A 25528-nucleotide genomic window follows, 5' to 3' on the forward strand; every position below is an offset into this window, starting at 1 on the left:
CCAAGAGGCTGTGAGAGTACAGAGGAGGCACCTAATCTAACCAGAGACAGTCAGGGAGGGCTTCCTGGAGGAGGATGAATAGCATACAATTCTCATTTTATTCAAAGCAAAATCCAAATCTTTAAAATAGCCCACGGTCTTTAAAATAGCCTACACAGGCCAGGCACGGTGGCTCAGGCCTGTAATCCCAGCACTTTGGGAGGCCAAGGCAGGCGATCACCTGAGGTTGGGAGTTCAAGACCAGCCTGACCAACATGGAGAAACCCCGTCTCTACTAAAAATACAAAATTAGCCAGGCATGGTGACACATGCCTGTAGTTTCAGCTACTCGGGAGGCTGAGGCAGGAGAATTGCTTGAACCCAGGAGGCGGAGGTTGCCGTGAGCAGAGATTGTGCCATTGCACTACAGCCTGGGCAACAAGAGCAAAACTCCGTCTCAAAAAAAAAAAAAAATAGTCTACACAATCTGACACTCCCAATTCCCACATTCCCTCTCTAATTTCTATTCCTATCACTGTATTCCCCTTCTTGCTCACTCTACTCCAGCCTCATTGGCCTGCTAGGTGCCCCTGAAACACATCGACTCCTGCCTTAGGGTCTGTGCTCTCGCTTTTCTCTTTACCTGTAATGTCTCCAGATACCCACTTGTTCAATTCTCTACCTCTTTTAAATTTTGCTCAAATATTATTTTCTCCGTGAGGTATACCTTGACCTCTGATTTAATACTGCATCCTGTTTACCATTGCCTACTCCTATGCCCAGACACTCTTGATCTCCTTACCCTACTCTACTTTTTTCTTTTCCTTAGAACTTGTCATCTTCTAACATATCTAATGATTTACTTATTTATTATATTTGTGGTTTTTGTCTGGCTCTCCATGTTTAGAAAGTAAGCTAAACATGGACAGAAACTGTCTTGGTCTATTTGGTCTGCTATAACAAAATACCATAGACCTGATGGCTTATAAACAATAGAAATTTATTTCTCACAATTGTGGAGACTGAGAAGGCCAAGATCAAGGTGCTGGAAGATTCAGGTTCTGGTAAGGACCCATTTCCTGGTTTATAGATGGACAGCCATCTTTCACTGTGTCCTCAGATGGTAGAAGAGGCAAGGGATCTCTCTGGGTTTTTGTTTTTTATCTTTTTTTTCCCGCCCTGTCTTATGGTATGGATGGGGTTTCTTTTATAGGGCATTAATCACATTCCTTGAGCCTTCTTGATCTAATCACTCCCCAAAGGCCCCACCCCCAAATACTCTCACACTGGGGATTAGATTTCCATGTATACATTTTGGGGAGTGGGCCACAGACATTCAGACCATAGCAATGATTTTATTGTGTTTATTGACTGTCATAGGTTGTGTTACCCAGGAAGCAGATTCTGAGACAAAGTGTAGCATGCAAGTGGTTTTTAAAGAGTTTTCTTGGGATCAACACCAATGGAAGTGAGGGAGGCAGTATTGGTGCAGAGGGAGAAGTTGAGCTGTGATGCAGTCCCAACAAAGACCTCAACCAATCCTATAGAAAGCTCTGGAGCTGGGGTGGTCTTTCAAAATTATTTGAATTGGGGTGAGGGGGCTGGGATCTTTATATCCTAGTGTTGATCAGCCCCTAGAAGGAGAAAGGATGTTAGCCAAAGAAGTTTTCCTTCAACTGCAGCAGTCCCTCAACAAGGCTAACACAGTTGAGGCCTAGCCATAAACAGCACTCCCAGTAACTGGTGAAATAATTCCTTTTTTTCCTGAAGGTGGATCTAGGCAACAGACTACAGCAACTACTGCAATTTATCCTGGTGCCACTTGGATTTACTTCTTTTTTTTTTTTTTTTTTTTGAGATGGAATCTCACTCTGTCGCCCAGGCTGGAGTGCAGTGGCGCGATTTCAGCTCACTGCAACCTCCACCTCCTGGATTCATGTAATTCTCCTGCCTCAGCCTCCTGAGTAGCTGGGATTACAGGAGTGTGCCACCACACCTAGCTAATTTTGTATTTTTAGTAGAGATGGGGTTTCATCATGTTGGCCAGGCTGGTCTCGAACTGCTGACCTCAAGTGATCTGCCCGCCTCGGCCTCCCAAAGTGCTGGGATTACAGGTGTGAGCCACCATGGCCAGCCAGATTCACTTCTTTATATAAATTCTTAGAACATCTCCTCAAGGATTTTGGTAGGCCTCTCTTCCTAAGAAAAATTTAGAAGAGAAAGGTTTTCAGAATAGACTACAGATCCCACTGTTACAGCTAGTCTTAGGGCCGCAACTTATTACATTCCCTTTCTACTAACAATTCTAGACTCCTCTTACCCTCAGGTAATGCATTTGTTGGTCTTGGTAGCTTAAGTTGTGGCATGACCCAGACTGTCATCACTGAGGGATCTCAGGCTGGTCACCATGCCCTTCTCAAACTGCAGTTGTTGCACTTGTCCATATATCATCAAAATAGGAAGGCAGTATCAATAAATGCTCAAGTACCAAGTGGATCACTCTTGGTTCCCCCCATTGTGTAATGGCAGCCCTACTGCCTTCCAATGATTAGAATCAATTACCTCTGCCAAGATAGGGTGACTTTTCTTCCTGCCTCTTGGTCCCCTAGCATGAAGAACGTGACGAATCCAGGTAGCAACCATATTATACAGATCAATGTGAATTTGGCTGTGTCTCCGAACAGAAGTGTTTCCCCTTTGGCAACCAGCTCCTCTAAATTTGCAAAGACCATAATTTCCACAAGTGGATCATTAGGAGTAATGGTAAATGGGGCTACTCCTGCTTCTATCCCTTGGTTCCCAGACCCAATTGCAGACACATCTCCATATAAAGGTCTTTGATTTAAAGTATATACTGTGTCCTAGAACAGAGTTTCTCAACTTTGACACTATTGACATTTTGGACTGGATAATTCCTTGTTGGAGGGCGCTGTCCTACATGTAGGATGCACATCTATGGGCTCTACCTACTAGATGCTAGTAGTATTACCTTTCCTCTCTGTCCCCACCCCCCAGTTGTGACAATAAAACATGTGTCTCCATTTTCTTTTTTTGAGATGGAGTTTCGCTTTTGTCACCTAGGATGGAGTGCAATGGTGCAATCTCAGCTCACTGCAACCTCTGCCTCCCAGGTTCAGGAGATTCTCCTTCCTCAGCCTCCTGAGTACCTGGGATTACAGGTATGAACCACCACATCTGGCTAATTTTTTGTATTTTTAGTAGAGACGGAGTTTCACCATGTCAGCCAGGCTGGTCTTGAACTCCTGACCTCAGATGATCCACCCACCTCAGCCTCCCAAAGTGCTGGGATTATAGGCATGAGCCACTGCATCTGGCCTTTTTTTTTTTTTTTTGAGACGGAGTCTCACTCTGTCACCCAGGCTGGATTGCAGTGGCATGATCTCGGCTCACTGCAACCTCCGCCTCCCGGGTTCACGCCATTCTCCTGCCTCAGCCTCCTGAGTAGCTGGGATTACAGGCGTGCACCACCACACCTGGCTAATTTTTTTGTGTTTTTAGTAGAGACAGGATTTCACCATATTGGCCAGGCTGGTCTGAAACTCCTGACCTTGTGATCTGCCTGTCTCGGCCTCCCAAAGTGCTGGGATTACAGGCATGAGCCACCACACCCAGCCGTATCTCCATTTTCTCAGTGACAGAGCTCAGAGAGAAAAAAAATGTCTCCAGACATCACCAGACACCAGCCACCTGTCCACTCAATCTTTTGCCACTCCCTGGGTGCACTTGGAGCTGCAGTCAGACCCATGGCCCAGGTTTTTAATTCAGCCTGGGAATATTAACCACCACAAGTGTCCCCTGGAAAGCACAATTGCCTCCAGTTGAGAGCCAGTGTCCAAAAAATGGTGCCCCATTCTCATAAAATATCATATCTTAGCTTGGCAGTTTCTGGGTTCTGTAATATGTGAAATGTACAATCAATGGATCCCATTTATGGGCTCACTCTTGCAGCTCCTTTGCTGTAAAGTAGGTCCTTTTTTCTGATGTGGTGGATACTATATGAGATCCTATGCTGGTGGATTAAACACTCTGTGTAAGCCTTCTACACTCTGTGTAAACCTAAGTGGTGTTGGCTAAAGCCCTACAAGGCAGAAAAGGCAAACTCAGAATATGGGTCTGTTCCTGTCAAAATGAAGTTCTGCTCCTTCCAGGATGTAAAGGGTCCAAAATAATCAACTTGCCAACAAGTGGCCAATTGATCTCTCAATGGACATTGCCATCTTGGGGCCTTAGCATTGGTAGGTTGGACATTCTGCAGTGGCAGTAGCTAGAGCAACTTTGGTAACTGGGAACCTGTGTTAGTTGGCCTATGCATAACTTCCTTCCATCCCTGACATCATGGCTATTTCATCTACGCATTCATTGCACCAACATCAGGGCAGCCAATGACAGAAGCTGGCTGATATCAACTGGCTGAGTCATTTTGTTTACTTGATAGTTTAGTGCCTCTTCCATGGTGGATGCTCTCTGGTGGGCATTAACAGGTGATACAAAGATCTTCACACTTTGTATTCATCCTCATATGTCCATTCACCTGCTACTACCCCAGACTGTCTTGTCTGTGGTCCTCCAATCTTGCTTCCAGGCCCTAGCCAGTCATCCCAATCATTGCCCACTGCCCGTGAGTCCATATATATTCTAACCTTGAATTACTTCTCTTTCCAAAGTAGATGACCAATGCTTTATTCACTGGGAGGATTTTCCCTCACCTCTGTCTTTCAGTGCAGTCACTGTCCATTTTCAGCTTGTACCCACATACTGGGTAAACCCATCCATCAAAGTAGGGCTTTACCTTCCTCTTCCCTGATCATAAGGCACTTCTTCACACAACCTATGTGTGAGCAGAGGAGAGGCACTGATGCCATGTGGTAGATGACATTGGGGGGCTGGGATACCTGCTCTGCAGCTTGCTTGTGTCCTCTAGTCCTGTTCATGCTCAATCTCACCATGTGTCTCTTCCATCTTAGGATGAATTGTTACTTGGCCTGCCTAATCTTTTGACTTGGTAGGTCTCAGAACCCAGTTTGTTATTTTTATTTTTGTAGAGACAGGGTCTGGATATGTTGCCCAGGCTGGTCTTGAACTCCTGGCCTCAAGTAATCCTCCTGCCTCAGCCTCCCAAAGTTTTGGGATTACAGGTGTGAGCCACTGTGCCTGGCCCAGAACCCAGTTTTTATTAAAGAATAGAGTTAAAAGACCTGCATTAAAAAATCATGCAGGAGCAGAGAGGGTACAGGTCCATAGAGAAGGTTTGAAAGGACAGTGGAGATAAGGGGAGAATTCAAATGTCTCCTGTTTTCATTTTACTGATCCTGCTTTATGTAGAACAGTTACTTTCTGTGTGGCAGGTATTCTGTAGGCTCTTTACACGTATTATTGATGTAATCTACACAACCTATGAAGTAGGTATCATTATACCCATTTTATAGAGAACGAAACTGAGATCAGGCAGGTTAAGTAACTTCCTTAGGAGTGTAAGTTGGTGAGTAGTGGAACAAAGTCTGAATGCCAGGACTGTCTGACTCCAAGTTTTATTCTTTAAATAGCCATACTATTATCCATTCTCTTAACATCAGCTGCCATGAGATAAAACTAGGAAAGAGGTGTGTGTGTATGTATGTGTGTATGCGATGGGGAGTAGAGGAATCTTTTCTAGCTGCGGCTGTACTGTGCTATGCTGAAGAGCTTCCAGATTCTTACCAGTTCATTCAGTCCTACATCCAGCAAACGTTCACTGAATACCTCTCTGATACAGAATAAAAAGGACTGAGACAGATGTTTTGCTTCTATACCCTTGCGACTTCCCTTAGGGAGGGTTTTCCTACAAGGGGAGGGTTGCTACTCACATTTTGAGTAGAGAAGGAAGGCCTCTGTAGGAAAGGAGGTATTCACTTGCCCAGGATAGCTCTAAGGGCCGGAGGAAGGATAAGAAGGCTTGGCCATCTGGCCCTAAGACACAAACTATTCTTTCCCTGCTTCCAAGAGCAGCCCTGCAGGTCCTGGACAGAGGTGTTGACAGTCTGGTCCTCAGAGTTCTTTTTGATATAAGCCTGTGTGTCAGTCTTCCCCTTCTCAGAGGTCTTGGGTCCCTGATGTCTCAGCAATACCCTCTCCCACCTCATCATTAGAGCTATTGATGACTTTCTGCCTCATGCACCTGAGCTTCTCCTTATTAAGTAGCCACCTGTCCACTCAATCTTCTGCCACTCCCTGGGTGCACTTGGAGCTGCAGTCAGACCCATGGCCCAGGTTTTTTAATTCAGCCTGGGAATATTAACCACCACAATAATAATCACTTACATTTAGGCTGGGCACAGTGGCTCATGCCTGTAATCCCAGCACTTTGGGAGGCTGAGGCAGGCGGATCACCTGAGGTCAGGAGTTCAAGACCAGCCTGGCCAACATGGTGAAACCCCATCTCTACTAAAAAATACAAAAAAAAAAAAAAAAAAAAATTAGCCGGGCGTGGTGGCGTGCGCCTGTAGTCCCAGCTACTCAGGAGGTTGAGGCAGGAGAATTGCTTGAACCTGGGAGACAAAGGTTGCAGGGAGACAAAGTTGCAGTGAGCCAAGATCATGCCACTGCACTCCAGCCTGGACAACAGAGCCAGACTCCGTCTCAAAAAAAAAAAAAAAAACACTTACATTTAGTCAGCACTTACTGTATGCCAGGCCTTGTGTCAAACCCTATACAGGAACGATTTTCTTTCATCCTTGGGGCAACGCTATAATGGAGGCCCTGCGCTAGCACTGGAGGTGGAGAATGCAGTTGGCATGCAGCAGCAGCTCTTTCGGGAAGGATTCTGCTGCTCCTTGGCTACCCCAGCCTCACTTGTCCTACACAGCCAGACCACTGCAGGACCTGCTGCTCTGGCCTGCCTGCAGCTTTGGGCTGGTTTCCCTTGCCGGTTTCCTTGCCTGAACAGGCATCTCCACCAGGTCAGCTCCTTCCCCTCAGCTTCCCTTATTCTTTTCCTGGCCTTGGCTCATGCTGTTCCTTCTGCCCAGAATCCCCCTTTCTCCTTGTCTGCCTGGCAAAATCCATACTTACCAAGCCTTGCTTTAATGTCATCCTGACCTCCCTGCCCTCCCCTGTCAGGATGAATTGCTCCCTCCTTTGTGTTGCTAAACAGCACTTACCACAGAGAACTGTAGTTACTTGTTTCATCACTCAGTCTGGGAGAAGAGACAGCAGAGACTGGTCTGATTCACCTCCTTGTCTCTAGGGCTCAGAGGCTGCCCAGTGTTTGATGAAGCCCACTGGGATTGGAGCGGGGGCTGTGAAGTTTGGCTGCGGACATCTGTGGGATGGGACCTTGGTTCTTCCTGCATTCTGATCTCTAACTTCTTTCTCCGTGGTTTGCCAAAACTGGATTTCAGAGACTAAGACAGGATCTCTCCCTCAGCTGGAATATGTTGACTGTCTCTCCCCTCCAGACGAACCTCTTTCTTTGGTGGCCAACTTGCCGCCTGAGTCCTGCCTGGTATCCCCTCCAGCCTTGGTGCTCCCAGCTTTCCCCCATTTAGCAGCATCTGCAGATTTCATTAACTTGCTACTTAACCCCTCTCGCTCAGATCAGCTGTGAAGATGATAAATCAGGCCCAGGGCTCATCCCTGCAGTGGCCCTCTTCTCCACACCCCTCTGTAACAAGCCTCTGGCTGCCCCTATTCATCACCAGCTGCCCTCTCTTTCTCCTGCAGTTTCATGGCACCCCTCATTCCCCTCCACCACAGACCGTGTCAGGGTTATAGCCCAGCCACTTTGGATTGAATCCTGGAACCACATTGGAGACAGACCCTGGAGCCTCACCCAGGGGCGGCAGGAGGTCGTAGGCCCTGGTTGGGAAAGGATGGGGAAGGCTAAGGGAGCACTGGATCCCCTTTCTAGCCATGGGACCAGGTTCATTTGTGTTTAAGAAGGGGTAGGGCCGGGGTTAGATTGGACCTGTATTCTCACTCCCTTACTCAAGACCTCACCGAATCTGCTATTCTGCTCACAGGGAGGACCACCTGGACCTCAGTGGAATACTGGAGTTAGGTCAGTGTGGCAAGCAGTGTGGTTTGTCTGGGACTTAGCAGAATGGCTCTTTTTCCTCCCGGGTGGGAGCCACCCTGGCTCCTTTCCTAAGCTCTGCCTAGACACTGACTCCAATTTTCCTTCTTCCATGTGTTACCTTGCCCTCTCCTCTTCTAGGCTCCAGGTCTCTCCTCTTGACTTCTTTCTCTTTCCTTTCCATGCCTCATCTCCTATTTCTTTCTCTTAATTTTTTTCTAGGTATAAACTCCCTAGAAGGAACCATCCTAGATGTCAGGGGCCTAAGCTTTTTGTAGTTCTGAGCAGGGCCTTTCTGCTTTTTCCCTTCCCCCAGAGATCCCTCCTTTCCTGGGTCCCCTTTATTTCTACATCTGTCCCCATTCTTGCTCTCCTTTTATCCCCCAACTCCTCACCTTCATTCTCAGCCTTCACAGGAGACAACATCAGAGAAGGTGGAGCATCCTGCCCGGGCTCGCAACAGGTTGTTGAAAAACATTAATTAAGCCCAGATTGGAGTCTCCCCATCTTTGTTTTTTCCTTGTCCCTTCCCAGGCCCTGGATGATCCTCCACCCTCCCTGCTTGTAAGCAGGAGGCCCCTCCACTGGCACCCTCCTTCTGTCCAGTGAGGGGCAGGGGCGTCCAGGCCTCTGGAAGCTCATTCAGCCCCTCCCCGCATGTGCGCTTTTGTCAGGTGCTATTTCTACAATGTCTTCATTACCTCCTAATTGGCCAAATCTCTTTTCTTTATTTTTCTTGTTAAAGACAGATTTAAAGAACGAGTTCAGTAGCTCAGCCATTTTCAGACCATCATTAATTTCCCACCTTCTTATTTATTAATGGGGCAACTTCCTTGCTGGTATTTCTTATTCCCTGGATATCTCTGTAAAAACCTGCCTTGCTCATGCAACCCCTGGGACCAGTGCTAACTCACTCTGACTTTGTGCTGCCCTCAGCTGCTCTGGCATTCCCTCCACAGCCCCGCTGCACTCACAGTCCTACCACCCACAGCTTGCAGCGAGGAGAGTCTAGAATGCCCCCTGCATTGTAGGCACAGAGGCTTCCTTCCTCTGCACAGAGTGGAACGAGACTCCCAGTTCTCTCCTCCACCCTTACCTCCTTCCACTGTGTTCCAGGTCCTACACTAAGCTGAACATGTACAGTCTCATTCACTCAAGACCTTAAGGAACAAAAGGGGAAACAGAAGCTCAGGGAGCAGCAATGACTTGCCCAGAGTCACTTTGCTCAGAAGAGGAGGAATCACGAAGTGAGCCCAGGTTTTCCTGGATCCCTGGCTTGAAGTTTACCTCTATGCCAGCCCACCTCAGGGAGGAGGTTATGGTTAGGATAAGTCTTGATACAGAAAGAGAAACGAGGACCAGTGAGACAGCAGCAGCACTGTGGGAAATAGCAGTTGGTGACCTGAGGATTAGCAGGACTGCAGTCAGCAAACTGTGTTGGGTGACCTGCCTCTCTCTTTTGTACCTTCACCTCTGTAGGTTACACAGTTAAGGGACTCGTGTTTTAGTGGCGATGTTACTAACACTTGGGAGCAGTTACCTGGGAACCCTGTGCATGCCTCTGAAGGGTAAGCCTGTACACACAGCTCCCACTGAGTCCTTCTAATGGGTTCTTGGTAGTTGCCTTTTAATTCTGGTTCTCCGGGAGCCTCAGCCCATTTCTCCAGGTGAGTGGGCTGACCTGCTGCTGTCCATGCATGGGTGTAGGTGAGAGTCGGTAAACACTGGACTCCTTGAGCTGACAGCTACTGCCATGGAGCCCAGGTCTTGGTCTGAGCACATGCTTAGTCCACTGATGGTTCCTAAACCTTCTCTAATATGAGTGACAAGGACTTGTGGTGTGGTCTTGTTAGGATTCCTCCTTGGGTCTTTCTATAATCAGAAATACTCTTATTATCCCTAGGCTCTGAGCCCAGACTCCAGGTGAGGGCCTATTTTGCCCAGGGCCCAGTGGCTAAGGTCAAAGCTACCTCCACGTTGCTGGTGAGTGGTGAGATGATGATGAGGACAGTGATCCCTAGTCGGGGTACAGGCCTAACACAAAGACAGCCTGGAGGCCTCATGGCTGCTTCCAAATGCCAAGTCATTGCTCTTCTTGTTGGAAATGGAAGCTTTGGGCAGGCCCTTAGGAGGCTCAAGGGAAGAGAGAAGAGAGAGAACTCAGAGCAGAATCTTCCTGCCCAATCTGGAACCTCAGTGGCCCCCCAGCAGCAGTAGCCCAGGAGCAGCAGCAATGCCAAGAAGGAGTCCCCTGGGACCAAGCCCTGGAGCTGTGTTTTTACGCTAAAAGACCTTGTTTCTTGTCTCGTCCTGGTCATAACCCTGCTTAATAGAGACATTAAGATGAATGACTGAAGCTGCCTCTCACTGCAGCTGGAAGGAGGGCAGCCTGGGTGACCCTGGACTGAGGGGACACTATGGGGATGGGGTTGAGGTGGGAGGGGATCTGCAAAGCATCCCCCCTCCAACACTGAGCCTCAGCTTTGGGAGCTAAAACCTCTTGTCCCATAAGAGCTTTCTGACGGCTGCCTCATTCAGCAGGGCTTTTTTCTGGGATGAACATCTCCGGTTGTGTTCTGCCTCCCCAGCATCAGGGAGGGGATGATACAAGTAGGAAAAGCCACAGGTGTATAATGGACAACAGTGACTTTTACATATACAGGCTTTCAAAGAGCTTTGATAAGCTTCCATGCACACAGCTTTTCGTATCTATGAAAACAACAGATAACACTGATTGGGTGTTCCCTGCATGTTTCAAAGGCTGTGCTTTATATGCATTGTTGTATCTGATCGTCACCACAGCCCCATGGTACAGGCCAAAGTACTGTCCCCAATTTACAGATGAGAAGACTGAAGCTTAGAGAAGTTAAGCCACTTGCCCAAGTTCACTCAGCTAATAAGTAGTGGACTTGGGCTATGAACCCAAGCAGTCTGATTTCAGAGCCCGTACGCGTAACCACTGTCATTGTTCGCTGCCTCTGGTTTTACAAATTGACCTAGCTTGGAATTGGGAGGAGGGGAGGGGAGGACTGAGGTTTTGTATCAGATAGGGAATTGATTTAGAGGTGAGAGACAATAGTTAGGGATAAACAGGCTCATCTCTGGATGGGGCTGCAGAAGCGGTGGGACCCCAGGGAGCACCGCTGAGACAGGCCTCATTTAGCATGTTTATGACAGGTCTGGCAGAGGGCAGCTCAGGAAAAGCTGCCCCTTCAGAGATGGAGATGACACCAAACACTTTTGGGCAGGAAAATGTCTTGCTTTTTATCTTCCCCCATCCCCCCACCCCTACCCCTTACCTGAACCTTGCTGGATATGGAACAAATATTCAATAAACGGCTTCTAAAATATAGATGCTAAAAAAAAAAAAGTCAGAGTCACAGTAGTCTTAAACCAGACTCAGCAGAAAGAAAAATGCTCTGTGCCTGCTTATGTGAGTGGATATGTTTAGGGGAGGTGGGAAGGTGGGGAGGTGGGAAGGTGGGAAGGTGGGTAAGGTAGGCCAGAGAGATAGCGCTACTAAAGTAGGATGATGGTGCCCTCAAAACCTTGCTACTCAAGGTGTGGTCTGAAGAGCAGCAGCACAAGCTTCCCCAGTAAACTTGTTAGAAATGCAGAGTCAAGGCCCTTTCCAGACCCACATAATCACAATTTACATTTTAACAAGATGTCCAGGTGATTGGAATGCACATTAAAGTTTGAGAAGCACCGCCCTAACACAGAAGCTCCAGTAGTGGCTCTGTATTACCCTCAAGACCATGTCCAAACACCTTAAGAACTCTCAGAAGACTATGCAGGATCTAACTCTTGCCTATGTCTTCAAAATCCTCTTTCGTCACTCCCCTTGCACACGTTCTGTTCCAGTCCTACTAAGTTTCTTTCCATCTTCACGTGGGCCATTTCTTTGCTTAGTGCCTTTGCTCATGTTATTCTCTTCACCTGGAATGCTCTCCCCTCTTCAATCCCCTCTCCCTTTCTTGGTCTAAGAAATTCCTACTCAACATTTAAGACTTGACTTAAATGTCACTTGTTCTAGGAGGGCTTTCCAGGCTGTAAGGGATGCCTCATCTTTAAATCCTTATTGCAAGTGCAATATGCTCTCTATAATCACAGTTATCACTCTGAATGACAATTATTTCTTTACCAGTATGTCTCCTTCCTTCGAATGTAAGCTCTATGAGGGTGGGGACTGTGTCTCTTGTTCATGTTCCTGTCTTGTGCTTTTTCATGGAACATAGCACAACATATGTATTCAAAGGACCTATGAAACCACAAGGAGTCCAGTATGATGAAGAGGCCCTGCTAGTCTAGGAAGGCAGGGAAAGGTGGCTAGTAGTAAAAGCAGCTTATTCACTAAATCCTAGGGGAAACATGTAGTATAATGGAGTCCTAGTAGGTTTGCAGCCGATACTTGGCTATATCCGGTGTGGGGAGGGAGGCAACATTGTCTGACCCAAATATCTATTTCAATGCACTAATTTGTATGGGGGCTGAAAAGCCTCTCAGAGCAAAGCAAGTAAATTTGAACCGAGCCCATAACTGGATCAGGTATATACCAGCACAATTAGAGTAAGGGTATGTGGTTAAACCAATGGACACCAAATTGCTGGAAGGACAGCAGAGCTCCAGCGAGTGACTTAATGATAGAGGAGGGTAGAGACTGGCAGAGTGAGCCAGTTTCCACAGGATTAAAGGTTGAAAAGAGATCATGCCTCTGGTTCAGCATGGCGGCTCTAAATAAACTTATCCTACCTTGGCAACTCTGGTGGTAGTAGAGGTGCACCATGAGAAGAAAAAGGGCTGTTAGAATATGTGGAAACAGCTGTCTCTGAAAGAATGAAGAGCTTGAACAACCCTGCTGTGGGGCTCCACATCTTCCTACCTGTAATGTGGAGGGAGTTGTCTTCTTTGAAGGAGAGTGCCATGTTCTCATGCTGTCACGGTACCAGAAGAATTGAGCCCATTAAGCAGAAACTTCAAGGACAGCATCCACAATGCACCTGGTGGTAGAAACCAGTGGAGCACAGTACCTTGAGTTGATGGGTACACTTGAGAATTTTGGGGGAGCATTGCTAGGGATTGGGTTTTTTTGTTTTTTTTTTTTGAGATGGAGTTTTGCTCCTGTTGCCTAGGCTGGAGTGCAATGGCACAGTCTCGGCTCACCGCAATCTCCGCCTCCTGGGTTCAAGCGATTCTCCTGCCTCAGCCTCCTGAGTAGCTGGGATTACAGGCATGCACCACCATGCCCAGCTAATTTTGTATTTTTAGTACAGATGGGGTTTCTCCATGTTGGTCAGGCTGGTCTTGAGCTCCCGGCCTCAGGTGATCCGCCCACCTCAGCCTCCCAAAGTGCTGGTGTTACAGGCATGAGCCACTGCGCCTGGTCCTGGATTGGTATTTTTATAGGAACAGGTGGATGCCTAGAATTAGCAAGACTGGTATATGAATGTAAATGTAAACACATTTGTACTATGAGCCAGTATAGACTATTGGCCTGAGAATATCTGCATTGCTACAGACGAACTACAAGGCAGTCTAGGGAATCTGACTTTTGACTAGAAACAGAGCCACCAGGAGGCAGCAGTTTCTGAGTGGGTTTGGAAAGATAAAGGGAGCCTGGCCTGGAGGAGAGAAGTCAGTCCAAAGGGACCCGGGTGAATGCTGACCTCTGATCAGTGGGGCGAAAGCCCTAGTAGACAACAAGAGAGAGCTGAACTTGAAGCTGAGGTGGGAACAGGCGAAAAGTAGGACTGTTCGTGGTTGACAACGAAACTCTAAGGAAAATTGATGAAGGAAACTTTACTCACTAAGTACCTACCTTATGCTGGGTGGGCACTTTCTTCACTATATTGGTGATATAGGCATTATCTCCATTTTACAGTTGAGGAAACAGGCTCAGAGAAGCTGTCTTCAGTTATTCATCAACTATATGCACATAGAATATAAAGATAAGACACAGTCCTGTTCCTTGAGGATCTCAGAATATTGTAGGAGAGAGACACAGAGGCAAACCACTTTATTACTGTGCTCCCCAGACAAGAGTAGATGTAAGCAGAAGGTGCAATAAAACCACAAAGAGATTTCCCAAGTCACAGAGTCAGTCAGTAAGTGTCAGAGCCAGGATTCAAATCCTGCACTGTCTGGGTCCAAACGTCAGCATCTTCCACCATTCTGGCGCACAGCTATAGTTGTCTAGACCCTTAAGTCATAGTCTGTGTTCTGAGGAAGGGCAGTAGTAGCCTTTGCTACTAGCAGGGACTTTTTTTTTTTTTTTTTTTGAGACAGAGTCTTGCTCTGTCGCCAGGCTGGAGTGCAATAGCGTGGTCTCGGCTCACTGCAACCTCCGCCTCCCAGGTTTAAGCAATTCACTTGCCTCAGCCTCCCGAGTAGCTGGGACTACAGTCGTGTGCCACCACACTGGCCTAATTTTTGTATTTTTAGTAAAGACGGGGTTTCACCATGTTGGCCAGGCTGGTCTTGAACTCCTGACCTCGTGATCCACCCACCTCGGCCTCCCAAAGTGCTGGGATTATAGGCGTGAGCCACTGCACCCGGCCTAGCAGGGAATGTTTAAGAATGAGGCGAGGACATTGGGAATTGGGATGCGGCTCACAAACGTGATGCAGCTGCATATCAGACCCAGAAAGGATGACGGTGCCCTCAGGATTACCAGGTGTGGGTCGGGTGGGGTGGTTCATGCCTATAATTCCAGCATTTTGGGAGGCTGAGGCAGGAAGGTCACTTGAGCCTAGGAGTTTGAAACTAGCCTGGGCAACATGGTAAAACCCTGTCTCTACAAAAAAACACAAACAAACAAAAAGTAGCCAGGAGAAGTTGCACAAACCCATAGTCCCAGCTACTCGAGAGCCTGAGGTTGAAAGAGCGCTTAAGCCTGGGAGTGGGCCGTGATTGTGCCACTGCCCTCTAGCCTAGGTGACAGAGTGAGACCCTGTCTCAAAAAAAAAAAAAAAAAAAAAAAAATTACCAGGCATGGAGACCCTCCGCTGGGACAGGACTGATTCAGAGCCTAGAAGTGGCAGTGAATGGTTCTAGCTATGGGAGCCCCTGGGGTACTAGAGAGTGCTGGCTGGTCCTTAGGCAAATTGGGGCCAGAGAGAGGAGCCTCAAAAATCAATCTGCGATTGAGAGGAGGGGGAGCCATATTGGGAGTAGCATTGGGACTACGAGAATGAAATTGGAAAATTCTTGGGCTGGAAAGAGAGCTTGCACACTCTCTAGGATCACCATCTCCTTTTTACTTCCGTTGAGTTCAATACATCCTGACAGGATCGTCTGCCTCTTTGAAAGCAACTCCTTTGCTTTCAAACTTTGCTTTTTCCTCCCTTCTGAGCACAAGATATGGAAGAAATCTGGGGCCCCAATCTTTTCTAGGGCTGCTTTGCCTCTGACTAGTGGCTGGATAGCCCAAGCCGACTTTGTACAGTTGGGACAAAGCTGTGGGATTCATGACATTTGTGAGCCACACCTCTGGGGCATGTGAATCATGACTCTCTCTGGGCCCGGGGGCAAATCAGGGTGGAGTCACAGGATTTGAGGTAAGGACACTGGGACTAGAGAGGGGACAGAGAGTAGGCAGAGAGTGTCACAGCCTAAGGAAGAGAACCTCCCTGGGCAGGTGGCTCCATTTGATTTCCGATTTAAAGGGGAGGCTTAGATAGCCAAGAAGAAAAAGGCTTATAAGAAAAATATTAAACTGCAGTGTGTGTGTCCCCAGGGACTTCCTGTTGCCATGACTGACCTCCCGGAGAGCGCCATTCGTTCCCGAGCATGGCAGCTTTATAGGCACTTGTAGGCCTGCAAAGAACACCAATTTGCTGCTGCAGTTTGTTTTGATAACTGAAACTTTCAATAAATCTATATTAAAATCAAAGGGAAAATTAACTAGGCCCTAGTGAGGGGCACGGAGATAAGGGAGCACATTACCACCCTGGCCTCAGCCACCCCACATCCATCTCTTAGTTCAGATTCAGGTCACCAGGGAGATGAATGGCTCAGGCTCTTGGGGAACAGCTCTGGGGAAAAGCAGGAAGAATGCGGCATGGCCAGATCCAGCCCTGACTCCTCCTGGAGTGGCAGAAGACTGCTAGGGGGTTGGGTTGGGGAGAAGAGGAGGTAGGGTGGTGGTGGTCATGGTGGGAAGAGGGGCAGGAGAAAGGGGTAGGAGAAGGGTGAGAATAATAGTAATAGCCACTGTTTACTGAACTCTTTATTCTAGGTAGTGCTAAGCAGTTGTATATTTAATTCCAATAACGGGTAGATACGAGTATTATCTACATTCTAGAGATGAAGAAACTGAACTTCAGAGAGGTATGTGACTTGCCTAAGGTCACAGATGGAGCCAGGACTCAAACCTGAACAGGTTCTCTCTGAGCCCATCCTCCTATGCTGTCTTATATAGCTTACAGGGACTACAACAGCAGTAGCAGGTCTTCCAGCTGCCACATAAAATGGTTTCAGACACAGTCTGGGTTCTTTCAGCTGTGCCAAGGTTTGCAGGCTGCCATGTATTATCCTTGGGTCCTGCACTCTCTGCGCTTTGACAGCTGGTTAAGGTCCTAGCTTTGATGGCCACCTTGCTGCTTTTCCTGGTGGTTTGACAGGGTATAAGAAGACCTAACTGACTGGGCGCAGTGGCTCATGCCTGTAATCCCAGCACTTTGGGAGGCCAAGGTGGGTGGATCACCTAAGGTCGATAGTTTGAGACCAACCTGACCAACATGGAGAAACCCTGTCTCTACTAAAAATACAAAAATTAGCCAGGCCTGGTGGTGCATGCCTGTAATCCCAGCTACTTGGGAGGCTGAGGCAGGAGAATCACTTGAACCCAGGAGGCGGAGGTTGCGGTGAGTTGAAATCGCGCCATTGCACTCCAGCCTGGGTAACAAGAGTGAAACTCCATCTCAAAAAGAAAAAAAAAAAAAAAAAAGACTTAACTTGGTCCTCTCTTTTGTTCTTGCTCTCAGTGTTCACTTTAGCTCAGTCGCTTAATCCAGCAGCTAGGGTGTCTGTGTGTCTGTGTGTTGGACTCAGTTCATCTGCCTCCCCAAATTCACTTACCCTTGCCTTGTCTGCACCCCCGACTCTGGCCACTGGCCACTTGTTTATTGGACAGCTCAACTGCCACTCCCACCTCATTTACTAACACCTCTGGTTATCTTTGTTTCCCTTGGGATGAGGGTTAGGTTTTGACACAGCCTCCAATGTGCCCACTGTGGTGGGACTGCAGTGGACCTAATCTGACCCAACCAGAGGCTTTGATTTCTCTCACTGTTTCTAGTCTCAGATGAATGACTGTGCTTCAGGGTGTGGAATCTGGCACCTCCTGTGCTACTGCAGTGGTGGGGTAACATAACCCTTTCTTCTCCCTGTCACACAGGATGGTTCTACACACCTTGTACGACAGAGCAACTAGTATTTTCTTTGAGGCACTGGCCAACTTCTCAGTAAGACACCATCTTGTACTTTCTTTCCCTCCTTCACTTCCCCCCTTCCCCCTACTCTTTTATTTATTTGTTTATTTAAGTCACGGAGTCTTGCCATGTTGCCCAGGCTAGACTTGAACTCCTGACTTCAAGCGATCCTCCTGCCTCAGTCTCCTGCCTCCTGAGTAGCTGGGACTACTACATGCGTCACCATACCCAGCTCCCCTCACTCTTGATGCCTTGGGATTGAACTCCCCAATTAAATTTGAGCACATAAGTTTTGCTTTAGGCCCCATTTCCTTTTTTTTCTTTTTTCTTTTATAGAGATGGGATCTTGCTATATTGACCAGTCTGGTCATGAACCCCCGGGCTCAAGCAATCCTTCCACCTTGGCCTGCCAAAGTGTTGGGATTACAGGCATGAGCCACTGTGCCCGGCCCCGGCTCTGTTTTCTAGGGAACCAGATAGCACACAACAGAGCCATGGCTTGAGAAAGCCAAGTGCTGTGTTAGGCGGCAGTGTAAGATACCAAGTGTATACTGAGGTATTAAACTGTTCTATTATTTGAATCAATTTGTCTGGTCTTTGTACAAAAAGAGCTTACAGTGTGGTGAAGTCCTGGAAGCTGTACAGTTGAGCCCTAGTGCACCAAGCAGGAAAGAACACATTCTGGGGAAGTCAAGGGGACCATGGAAGGCTCCACGGAGGATGTTGGGGCTGAGCATTAAATAAAGCCTTGAATCCAGATACTATAGATTTACTTCATTCTTACAGCCAAGAAGATTGGCTGTGCCCTGCTCTCAGGCCATAACTCAGTATATAACAAAGCTATCTCACTGCCTCTTGTCTTATTTTCATATGTACTTGTTTTATTATCTTTCTTCCTCCTACAGCCCCTCTCCAATTTATTTATTATGGCTCACTGCAGCCTTGTCCTCCCAGGCTCCAGTGATCCTCCCACCTCAGCCTCCTGAGTACCTGGGACTACAAGCACGTGCCACCATGCCTGCCTAATTTTTAACTTTTTTGTAGAGATGAGAATCTCATTATGTTGCCCACACTGGTCTTGAACTCCTGGTCTCAAAGGATCCTCCTGCCTCAGCCTCCCAAAGTGTTAGAATTACAGACGTGAGCCACGGCACCCAGCTTCCCTCTCCAATTTAAAAGCTCCTTGAGAATAGAGGTGTGTCGTTATTCATCAATGAATCCTCAGCAACAGAAACAGTGCCTGACACTTAAGAGAGGCACTATAAATACAAGTGGACTGACCGACCAACTGGGGTTAATGTCTAGGTAATAATAGGAGAATCTGTTCCAGCTCCAAGAATTGGGGGATAGTGCCTCCACTTTACTGACCTCGGGATAAGTTTGTCCCGGATGCTGCTGGATATTCCCTCATTTGTTCGCAGACATTTATTGCGGGCCTTCTTTATGCCTGCAGTATGCTGTGTATTACTGATACAACATGAACAATATGGAAAAAATGCTTTTCCTAAAGGACTTAAAACCCTGTGGGAGCGACAACAAGGAAATAGACAATTATAAAACAATATGATAAATGCTACAGGTGCACAGCAGAATCACCTAACCTATGACGTGGGTGGGATTAATGAAGGCATTCCCTGATATGGGGATTACCAGGCACTCCCAGCTCAGGTGGAAACCGTTATGTAAGGTCCGCTCTCAGAGGTGGTAGGGCCCAGAAATGACATCATCCTAAGCGTAAGTATGCAGACAGCACACAGAGGGGCTTGGTAACTGAAGCTGGGCCCAGAGAATGGGGTGCTGATCGATTGGGAAGCTGTCAAAGCCATCACTGGCTTGGCTAAGGGGGAGGTTTCCCAGCTCATAACCTGGGACCCATGACTACCCAGAAAGGCATAACCAGGGTGAAGAAACACAGGTCTCTCCAGCTTACTGGAGAGACTGGGGAAGCTCCTCACAGCTGAGGCCAGAAACCTTTTAAACAGAAGTTTCCTCTGAGTGGACCTGAACAAGCCAGTTCCCTCTTCCTTAGGACGGCCCTTCACAAATCTAAGCATTTTCCTCTTAGCTTAACCCCTCCTTGTCTCAGGTCTCCCACAGGCCCACATCAGAAAGTAGATGACAATAATTACTTGCTGAATGAACGAATCGTGAGGAGTCATGTAAATAGAATCTGTCACGTTGTGAGCCCACATTCACCTTACGGGTATATTGGAGGGCGGGAAAACGGAGATGGGGGACTCCATTAATGCGTGTCTGTGATCCTGGTTAGATCTCTGTAGGCCATAGAAAGTTTCATTTTAAAAAAATTCCTTTCACAGATCAGAAGTGATGTCCCCACCCCCGCCTTCTCGTCTGAGTTTGTGCAACGTCAAAACTACAAGTCCCGTAAGGCCGGCTGCCGGGAGTCACCATCTTGACATACCTTAGCGCGCATGTCGGCGGGAGAGCGAGCGTTTGGGGAGAAGAAGCCCCGCCCGGCTGCAGCTCATTGGTCAAAGGGGCCGGCAGCGGGCTCAGCGGTTGGCCACAGCGCCCGCCCGTCCGCCGCGTCGGTCGGGGTCAGAGTGCGCGGAGGTGAGTCGGTGTGTTGTGGACTCGTGGTGCTGGCTGCCGCTGTTCAGGCGGCCGGGAACGGGCGGTGGGGAGCGGGCGGAGCTGGCCCTGCCTCTGCCTGGCCGGCGCCGCAGTCGGCGCGGGCCGCGCCCGCCGCCGCCAACTGCCCTGAGCGCTTGCTGAGGCCGAGGGAGACGTCGGGGCCTGCACCTGGAGGGAGCCTGCCGCGCTGGCCCCGAGGAGGGGGCGTTGCCATGGCGACAGCCTCTCCCGCTGCTGACGGGGGGCGGGGGCGGCCCTGGGAAGGAGGGCTGGTCTCCTGGCCCCCCGCCCCTCCCCTTACTCTCCCCTGGACTTGGATGGGCCCGAGTTGGGGGCAACACCCCGGGGTGGGTGATGCTGAATGCCCCCCCCCCCAAGATTGGGCCCTGGTTAATGCATGCGGGGTGAGGGTCGCGGTGCGCAGAATTTGTGCAGCCTGGGGTGCTGGCCCATGTGCTCACCCTGGATGCTTAATCTACTGAGTAACGTTCTGGCGGAGGGGGAGCGGGGCAGAGCTTTGCAAGACAGGATGGGTGAGTTTATTAAGGGGCCTGACTTACTGAGATTACTAGAGAAGAAAAAGGTTTGACCAGAGAGGCTAGAAATGGAGCAAGGAGATTGTAGGTAGAACATTCCCTTGACCCTCTCCCCAACACATGCACACACACCAGGTTAGCAGTTTACCTCTTTGTAAATCTGAAGCGGTGGTAGTAGTGATGGTGGATGGAGTGAATAAGGGCCTCACCTGGCTAGCTTTCTGTTTGCCTGTCTTGCAAATGGTCCAGCAACAGGTGTTTTCCTAAAAAAAGCATGAACTTGGATTGAGGCTTGACTGCGAGTTCTTGCAAAATATAACTGCTCCTTGTTGACTTGGAAGATGCTGGATGTGGGGCCCCTCAATGGGGGTTTGGATTTTGTCCTTAGAGCTGGATTTTGCAACGAATAGTGCCCATTGTTCTGTCTGCGAGAGGTCTCTGGCCACTTCAATGGCATTTACTCTTGTCAGACATTTCATCAGTCTCCCAGCGGAAGGGCATCAAAACGTGAATCCTATTGGCTAAAAGACTGTACGCGATTCAAACTATAGTAGGTTGTGAGTGGCTAAATGAGTTTTGATTGTAGAGTTTCTTCCAGAAATTGGCTTCATCAAATTCTGCTTTATTCTGACTTTATCATATACAGCATGCCTTGTTTTAGTGGGTTCTTGCTTGGAGCTTAAGTTTATTATACCTGAATCTCCTACCATTTAAAAGCCAATTTATAAACAGGGACTTGGAGTGTGACTCCACTAATGTGTGTCTGTGATCCTGGTTAGAAACCCACTTGGCTGCCTTTTCCTCAGGAGGTGGGGGTTGGGGGAAGGGAGCTGCCGGGAAGTGATTGATAAGGTTTCCTTTATGGATTCTGTGGTGCTTCACTGGAGCTCAGAGCACTTTGGCAACTTAAGCACTCCAAATTAAAAGCTCATTAACAATTCCTGCCCAAAGATCCTGTAAATAATCAGCTAGCTAGGTCATAGAGCTTGGCTAAGAGCTCTTCTTCCAACTTGAAATTTCCAAATAAAAGTGCTTTTATTCTCTTTCATTTTAAAAAAGTGTTTTCTTTGTGGTGGGGTAAATTGGTGAGTGGCGTTTTCCCAGGGGATCTGAGTAGAAGAAAGTCTTAAATGTATGGAATGGTAGACAGGAATATATTAGTTCCAACCCTAGGTGTTTCTTTATGTAAAAGACATCACTAACAGGGGCATCTCCGCAACTTCTGGTCCTTTGGAGGATATGAATTAGTTGAAAAGGATGATAGATATCTATTGATGTTTTGACTTGGGATTTAGTTACCTTGACTTTCTTAGAGCTTGAAGCCGGTTTGGAAGTATCCTGAAAGTGTTTCCTAGTCTATGTGGCCATTTGCAGTATGGCTTGTGGATTTGTGGCAACCAGCCCCTCCCCCAGTCCTGGCCCAGCCTTAGTTCCTTAGTTCTGAATATTGTCAGTCTTACCAGTGTCTTCCTCCTTGACTAGACTAGAATTATGAAATTACCCAAAGAGGCACCACTTCATAGCTGTCTTTCTCGGTAAATGTTTAGTGTTTCTAGGAGGTGAGCCTCCATAGGAGCAAAAGTATATGACTAGAGAACATGAAAATCATTACAACTGTAGTACTAATAGTTTCCGAAAGCTCTGTGGGGGCACTGTCTTTCCACATAGATAGCAGTTATCCCACAGTTTTGAGTTTAGAGTTTGAGGTGTAGTATCCTTCATGGGGATTTGATGCTTGGTATTGAAATAGACTTGTTGCAGAGATGTGTATTTATCCACAGCATTGGGGCTTTCCAGCTCTCACAGAACCTTCAGCATCCCCAGCTGCCGGTCTTGGCATCTTCGAAGTAAGGAGAGGTGAGAATCCTGTTGCATGGTCAGGTTTGGCTTTATTTCCTTCTGAGTATTTGGGCTTGGAGGGTAGGGGGTGGGGGCCGATGCAGATTGTATTTTTTTTTCCCACGTATCCCCAAAGTCTAAACGAATCGTATTTTTTTGTAGCTTCTTCTGATAAGGTAACATGTGCTCAAAGTCTGTAAAAACTTACTTAAAGTTTCTAAAGTGGTAAGAGTTGGAGGTGGGAGATCCAGACTCTCAAGTTCTGTCACAATTGCTTTATGGGCATCTCATGAGCACCTATTTTAGGTTCAGGATGGTTGAATAGAACCAGAATAGCCCATTGTCCTGAGAAATACACATCTTAAGAAAATAGGAAGAAATATCTTCATTTGGCTTTAAACATTTATTTATTTATTTATGAGACTCTTGCTAGGTTGCCCATGCTGGGCTCGAACTCCTGGGTTCAAGCCATCCTCCTCCCCACAAGTAGCTGGAGCTACAGGCATGTGCCACTACACCTGGCTATCGTTTGGCTTTTGCTGATGTATTTGACCAAGGCCTTTGGGATCTTGGTTTAATTTAGGTTGCATGTCACCTTTTGGTGGATGGTTAGTTCCAACCTGTCTGTTTTACAAGGATCAGGGACCAGCTAAAGAGGCATACTCTGGATGATTGATATCCAGGGACTCGAGCTTGTTTGTTCAATAGCTAAGGGCCAGGCACTGTGCTTGTTCCTGGGATTGTAGTGGTGAACAAGAAAGCCACCTTCCCTGACACCATAGAGCTTGCAAATTCACGGGAGAGACTGATAGTAAAAAGGCAGTTATGATATGATCTGAGAGTGCGATAGTAAGGGAAGTGTAGAGGCTTTGGGAATACTCAGAAGGGTCTCTAACCCAGACTTGTAGACTCAGGGAAGGCCTGTCAGAGGAGGTAAACCTCCTCACATAGAATTAAACGAACCCTCAAAGAACACGGAAAATTAAAAAAAAAAAAAAAAGAAAAGAAAATTAGATGAAGACATGAGGGACCAAGTGTCAGAGCTTTGTTGAATTTGAGAAAGTTCAATGTGGCTGAAACAGAGCACTTAGTGGTCAGGGGACAGGAGGATATGGGGAGGGATGAAGCAGGAGCTAAGCAGAGGCCAGAGCCTTAGCCTTATAAACTCTTAGGATTAGACCAGGGAGTAGAAAAAAACTTAGATTAGGGCTCTGCAAACTTTTTCTGTAATGGATAAGATAGTAAATATTTAGGCTTTGGGTCTCTGTCACAACTTCTCAACTCTACTAAACTCTGCAGTTATGCACGAAAGTAGCCACAGACAGTACGAAAAGGAAGAGCATGGATGTATTCCTGTAAAACTTTATTTATAAAATAAATAAAGGTGACAGCTAGATTTGGCCCATGGGACATAGTTTGCTGACCTCTGGATCAGATTTAAGAACAGTAAGAAGCCATTAAAGGGTTTTAAGCAGTAGACTGACAATAGATTTATGTTTTAGAAAGTTGGCAGGCAGGCGTGGTGGCTCACGCCTGTAATCCTAGCACTTTGGGAAGCTGAGGCGGGCAGATCACTTGACGTCAGGAGTTTGAGACCAGCCTGGCCAACATGTTGAAACCCTGTCTCTACTAAAAACACAAAAATTAGCTGGGCGTGGTGGTGCACATCTATAATCCCAGCTACTTGGGAGGCTGAGGCGGGAGAATTACTTGAACCCAGAAGGTGGAGGTTGCAGTGAGCTGAGATGGCACCACTGCACTCCAGCCTGGGTGACAGAGCAAGACTCTGTCTCAAAAAAAAGAAAAAAAAAAAGAAAGTCTGCTCTGATTTCATTGTGAAAAATGGATTGAAGGGGACAGACGATACTGGAAGCAGCAGGACTAGTCAGGAGGCTGTGGCAATTACGTGGATAGCATTTTATTTTTCCCTTTTGTGGCATTATTTTGGTCCTTAAAAATTGAGTATATGGCTGGCCATGATTGAGTATAGGCTCTTGCCTATAATCTCAGCACTTTGGGAGGCTGAGGCTTGAGGCAGGAAATCGGGACCAACCTGGTCAAGATACTGAGACCCAACTCTACAAAAAAACAAAAAACAACAAAAACTAATCTATAAATATGCTTTTCTTATAAATAAAAAAAAGAGTATAACTGAATCTTTGCATATATGAGTATAACGGTTCTCTTTACTAACTTCCTACCTATCTACTAGAATGTCTACCAAAGAATTTGTTGGAGATACTGGCTTCTATTTTACAGACTGGAAAAGATGTAGAAAGGGAAAGATGGTATAAAATGAATTGAAAGAGCTGGGCACGGTGGCTCATGCCGATAATCCCAGCACTTTGGGAGGCCGAGGTGGGTGGATCACTTGAGGCCAGGAGTTTGAGACCAGCCTGGCCAACATGGCGAAACCCCATTTCTACTAAAAATATAAAAATTAGCTGGGCGTGGTGGCATGTGCCTGTAATCCCAGCTACTTGGGGGGCTGAGGCATGAGAATCGCTTGAACCTGGGCGGTGGAGGTTGCAGTGAGCCGAGATTGTGGCACCGTACTCCAGCCTGGGCAACAGAGCGAGACTCTGTCTCAAAAAAAAAAAAAAATTAAAATCCTTTGGAAACTATATTTTAATGAAGTATGGAATAAATGGGGCCCTGGAAGGGGTCTTGGTCTTAGGGCTCATAGCTTAATGTCAATTAATTTGAACTTCTTGAACTGTACACACAGAGGATGACCCGTTTTCCTAAGCTTTCCAGGAAATTGTCCTCATTCTATATATGTCCTATTTGGTCTCTCCTTTCCTTGCTTGTAGAAGACTGATGACCTCTTCCAGACATTTTGGAGATGTCTCCTAGTTCAGGTATGATGGTATATGTCAAGGACAGGGACCAAATATTGTATTTGGTGAGCGTCTGATGAATAGGTTAGAGCTGAGAGTCCCATGTCTGCGCTTTCCCTTTCTTCCTACTTTTCCTTTGTAAGAGGTCTTCATCCTACAAGCCCCAGTGTAGGTTTCTGATAGCAGTGTTTTTGTGACCTTGGGCAAGTGACTTCCTCTCTGGGCTTCACTTTGCTA

General features: G+C 47.3%; 2 protein-coding genes across 20 annotated transcripts in view; one reads left to right on the forward strand and one right to left on the reverse strand.

Annotated features, from left to right (window-relative positions):
* RNF220 (ring finger protein 220) overlaps positions 1–20074 on the reverse strand; it is a 303437-nt gene extending 283363 nt beyond the window's left edge. For 3 of the 4 annotated variants that reach the window (XM_063627653.1, XM_063627652.1, XM_063627650.1), the window contains exons 1-3: positions 19904–20074; positions 13869–13975; positions 12933–13050 (exon numbers count right to left, since the gene is read on the reverse strand). The gene's annotated coding sequence lies outside the window, so the exon portion shown is untranslated. Of the gene's footprint in view, positions 1–12932; positions 13051–13868; positions 13976–19903 lie in introns of those variants that run through there. The other variant, XM_063627651.1, reaches the window with a different exon arrangement.
* ERI3 (ERI1 exoribonuclease family member 3) overlaps positions 19494–25528 on the forward strand; it is a 133351-nt gene continuing 127316 nt past the window's right edge. For 3 of the 16 annotated variants that reach the window (XM_055255347.2, XM_055255341.2, XM_063627699.1), the window contains exons 1-2: positions 20064–20423; positions 22394–22469. In XM_055255347.2, coding sequence (XP_055111322.1) covers positions 20289–20423; positions 22394–22469 — 211 coding nt within the window. In that variant the 5' untranslated portion in view covers positions 20064–20288. Of the gene's footprint in view, positions 19662–19799; positions 20424–22393; positions 22470–25528 lie in introns of those variants that run through there. The other 13 variants (XM_063627705.1, XM_055255348.2, XM_055255340.2 and 10 more) reach the window with 10 other exon arrangements.

Source organism: Symphalangus syndactylus, chromosome 12, assembly GCF_028878055.3.
Source record: "Symphalangus syndactylus isolate Jambi chromosome 12, NHGRI_mSymSyn1-v2.1_pri, whole genome shotgun sequence".
NCBI lineage: Eukaryota > Metazoa > Chordata > Mammalia > Primates > Hylobatidae > Symphalangus > Symphalangus syndactylus.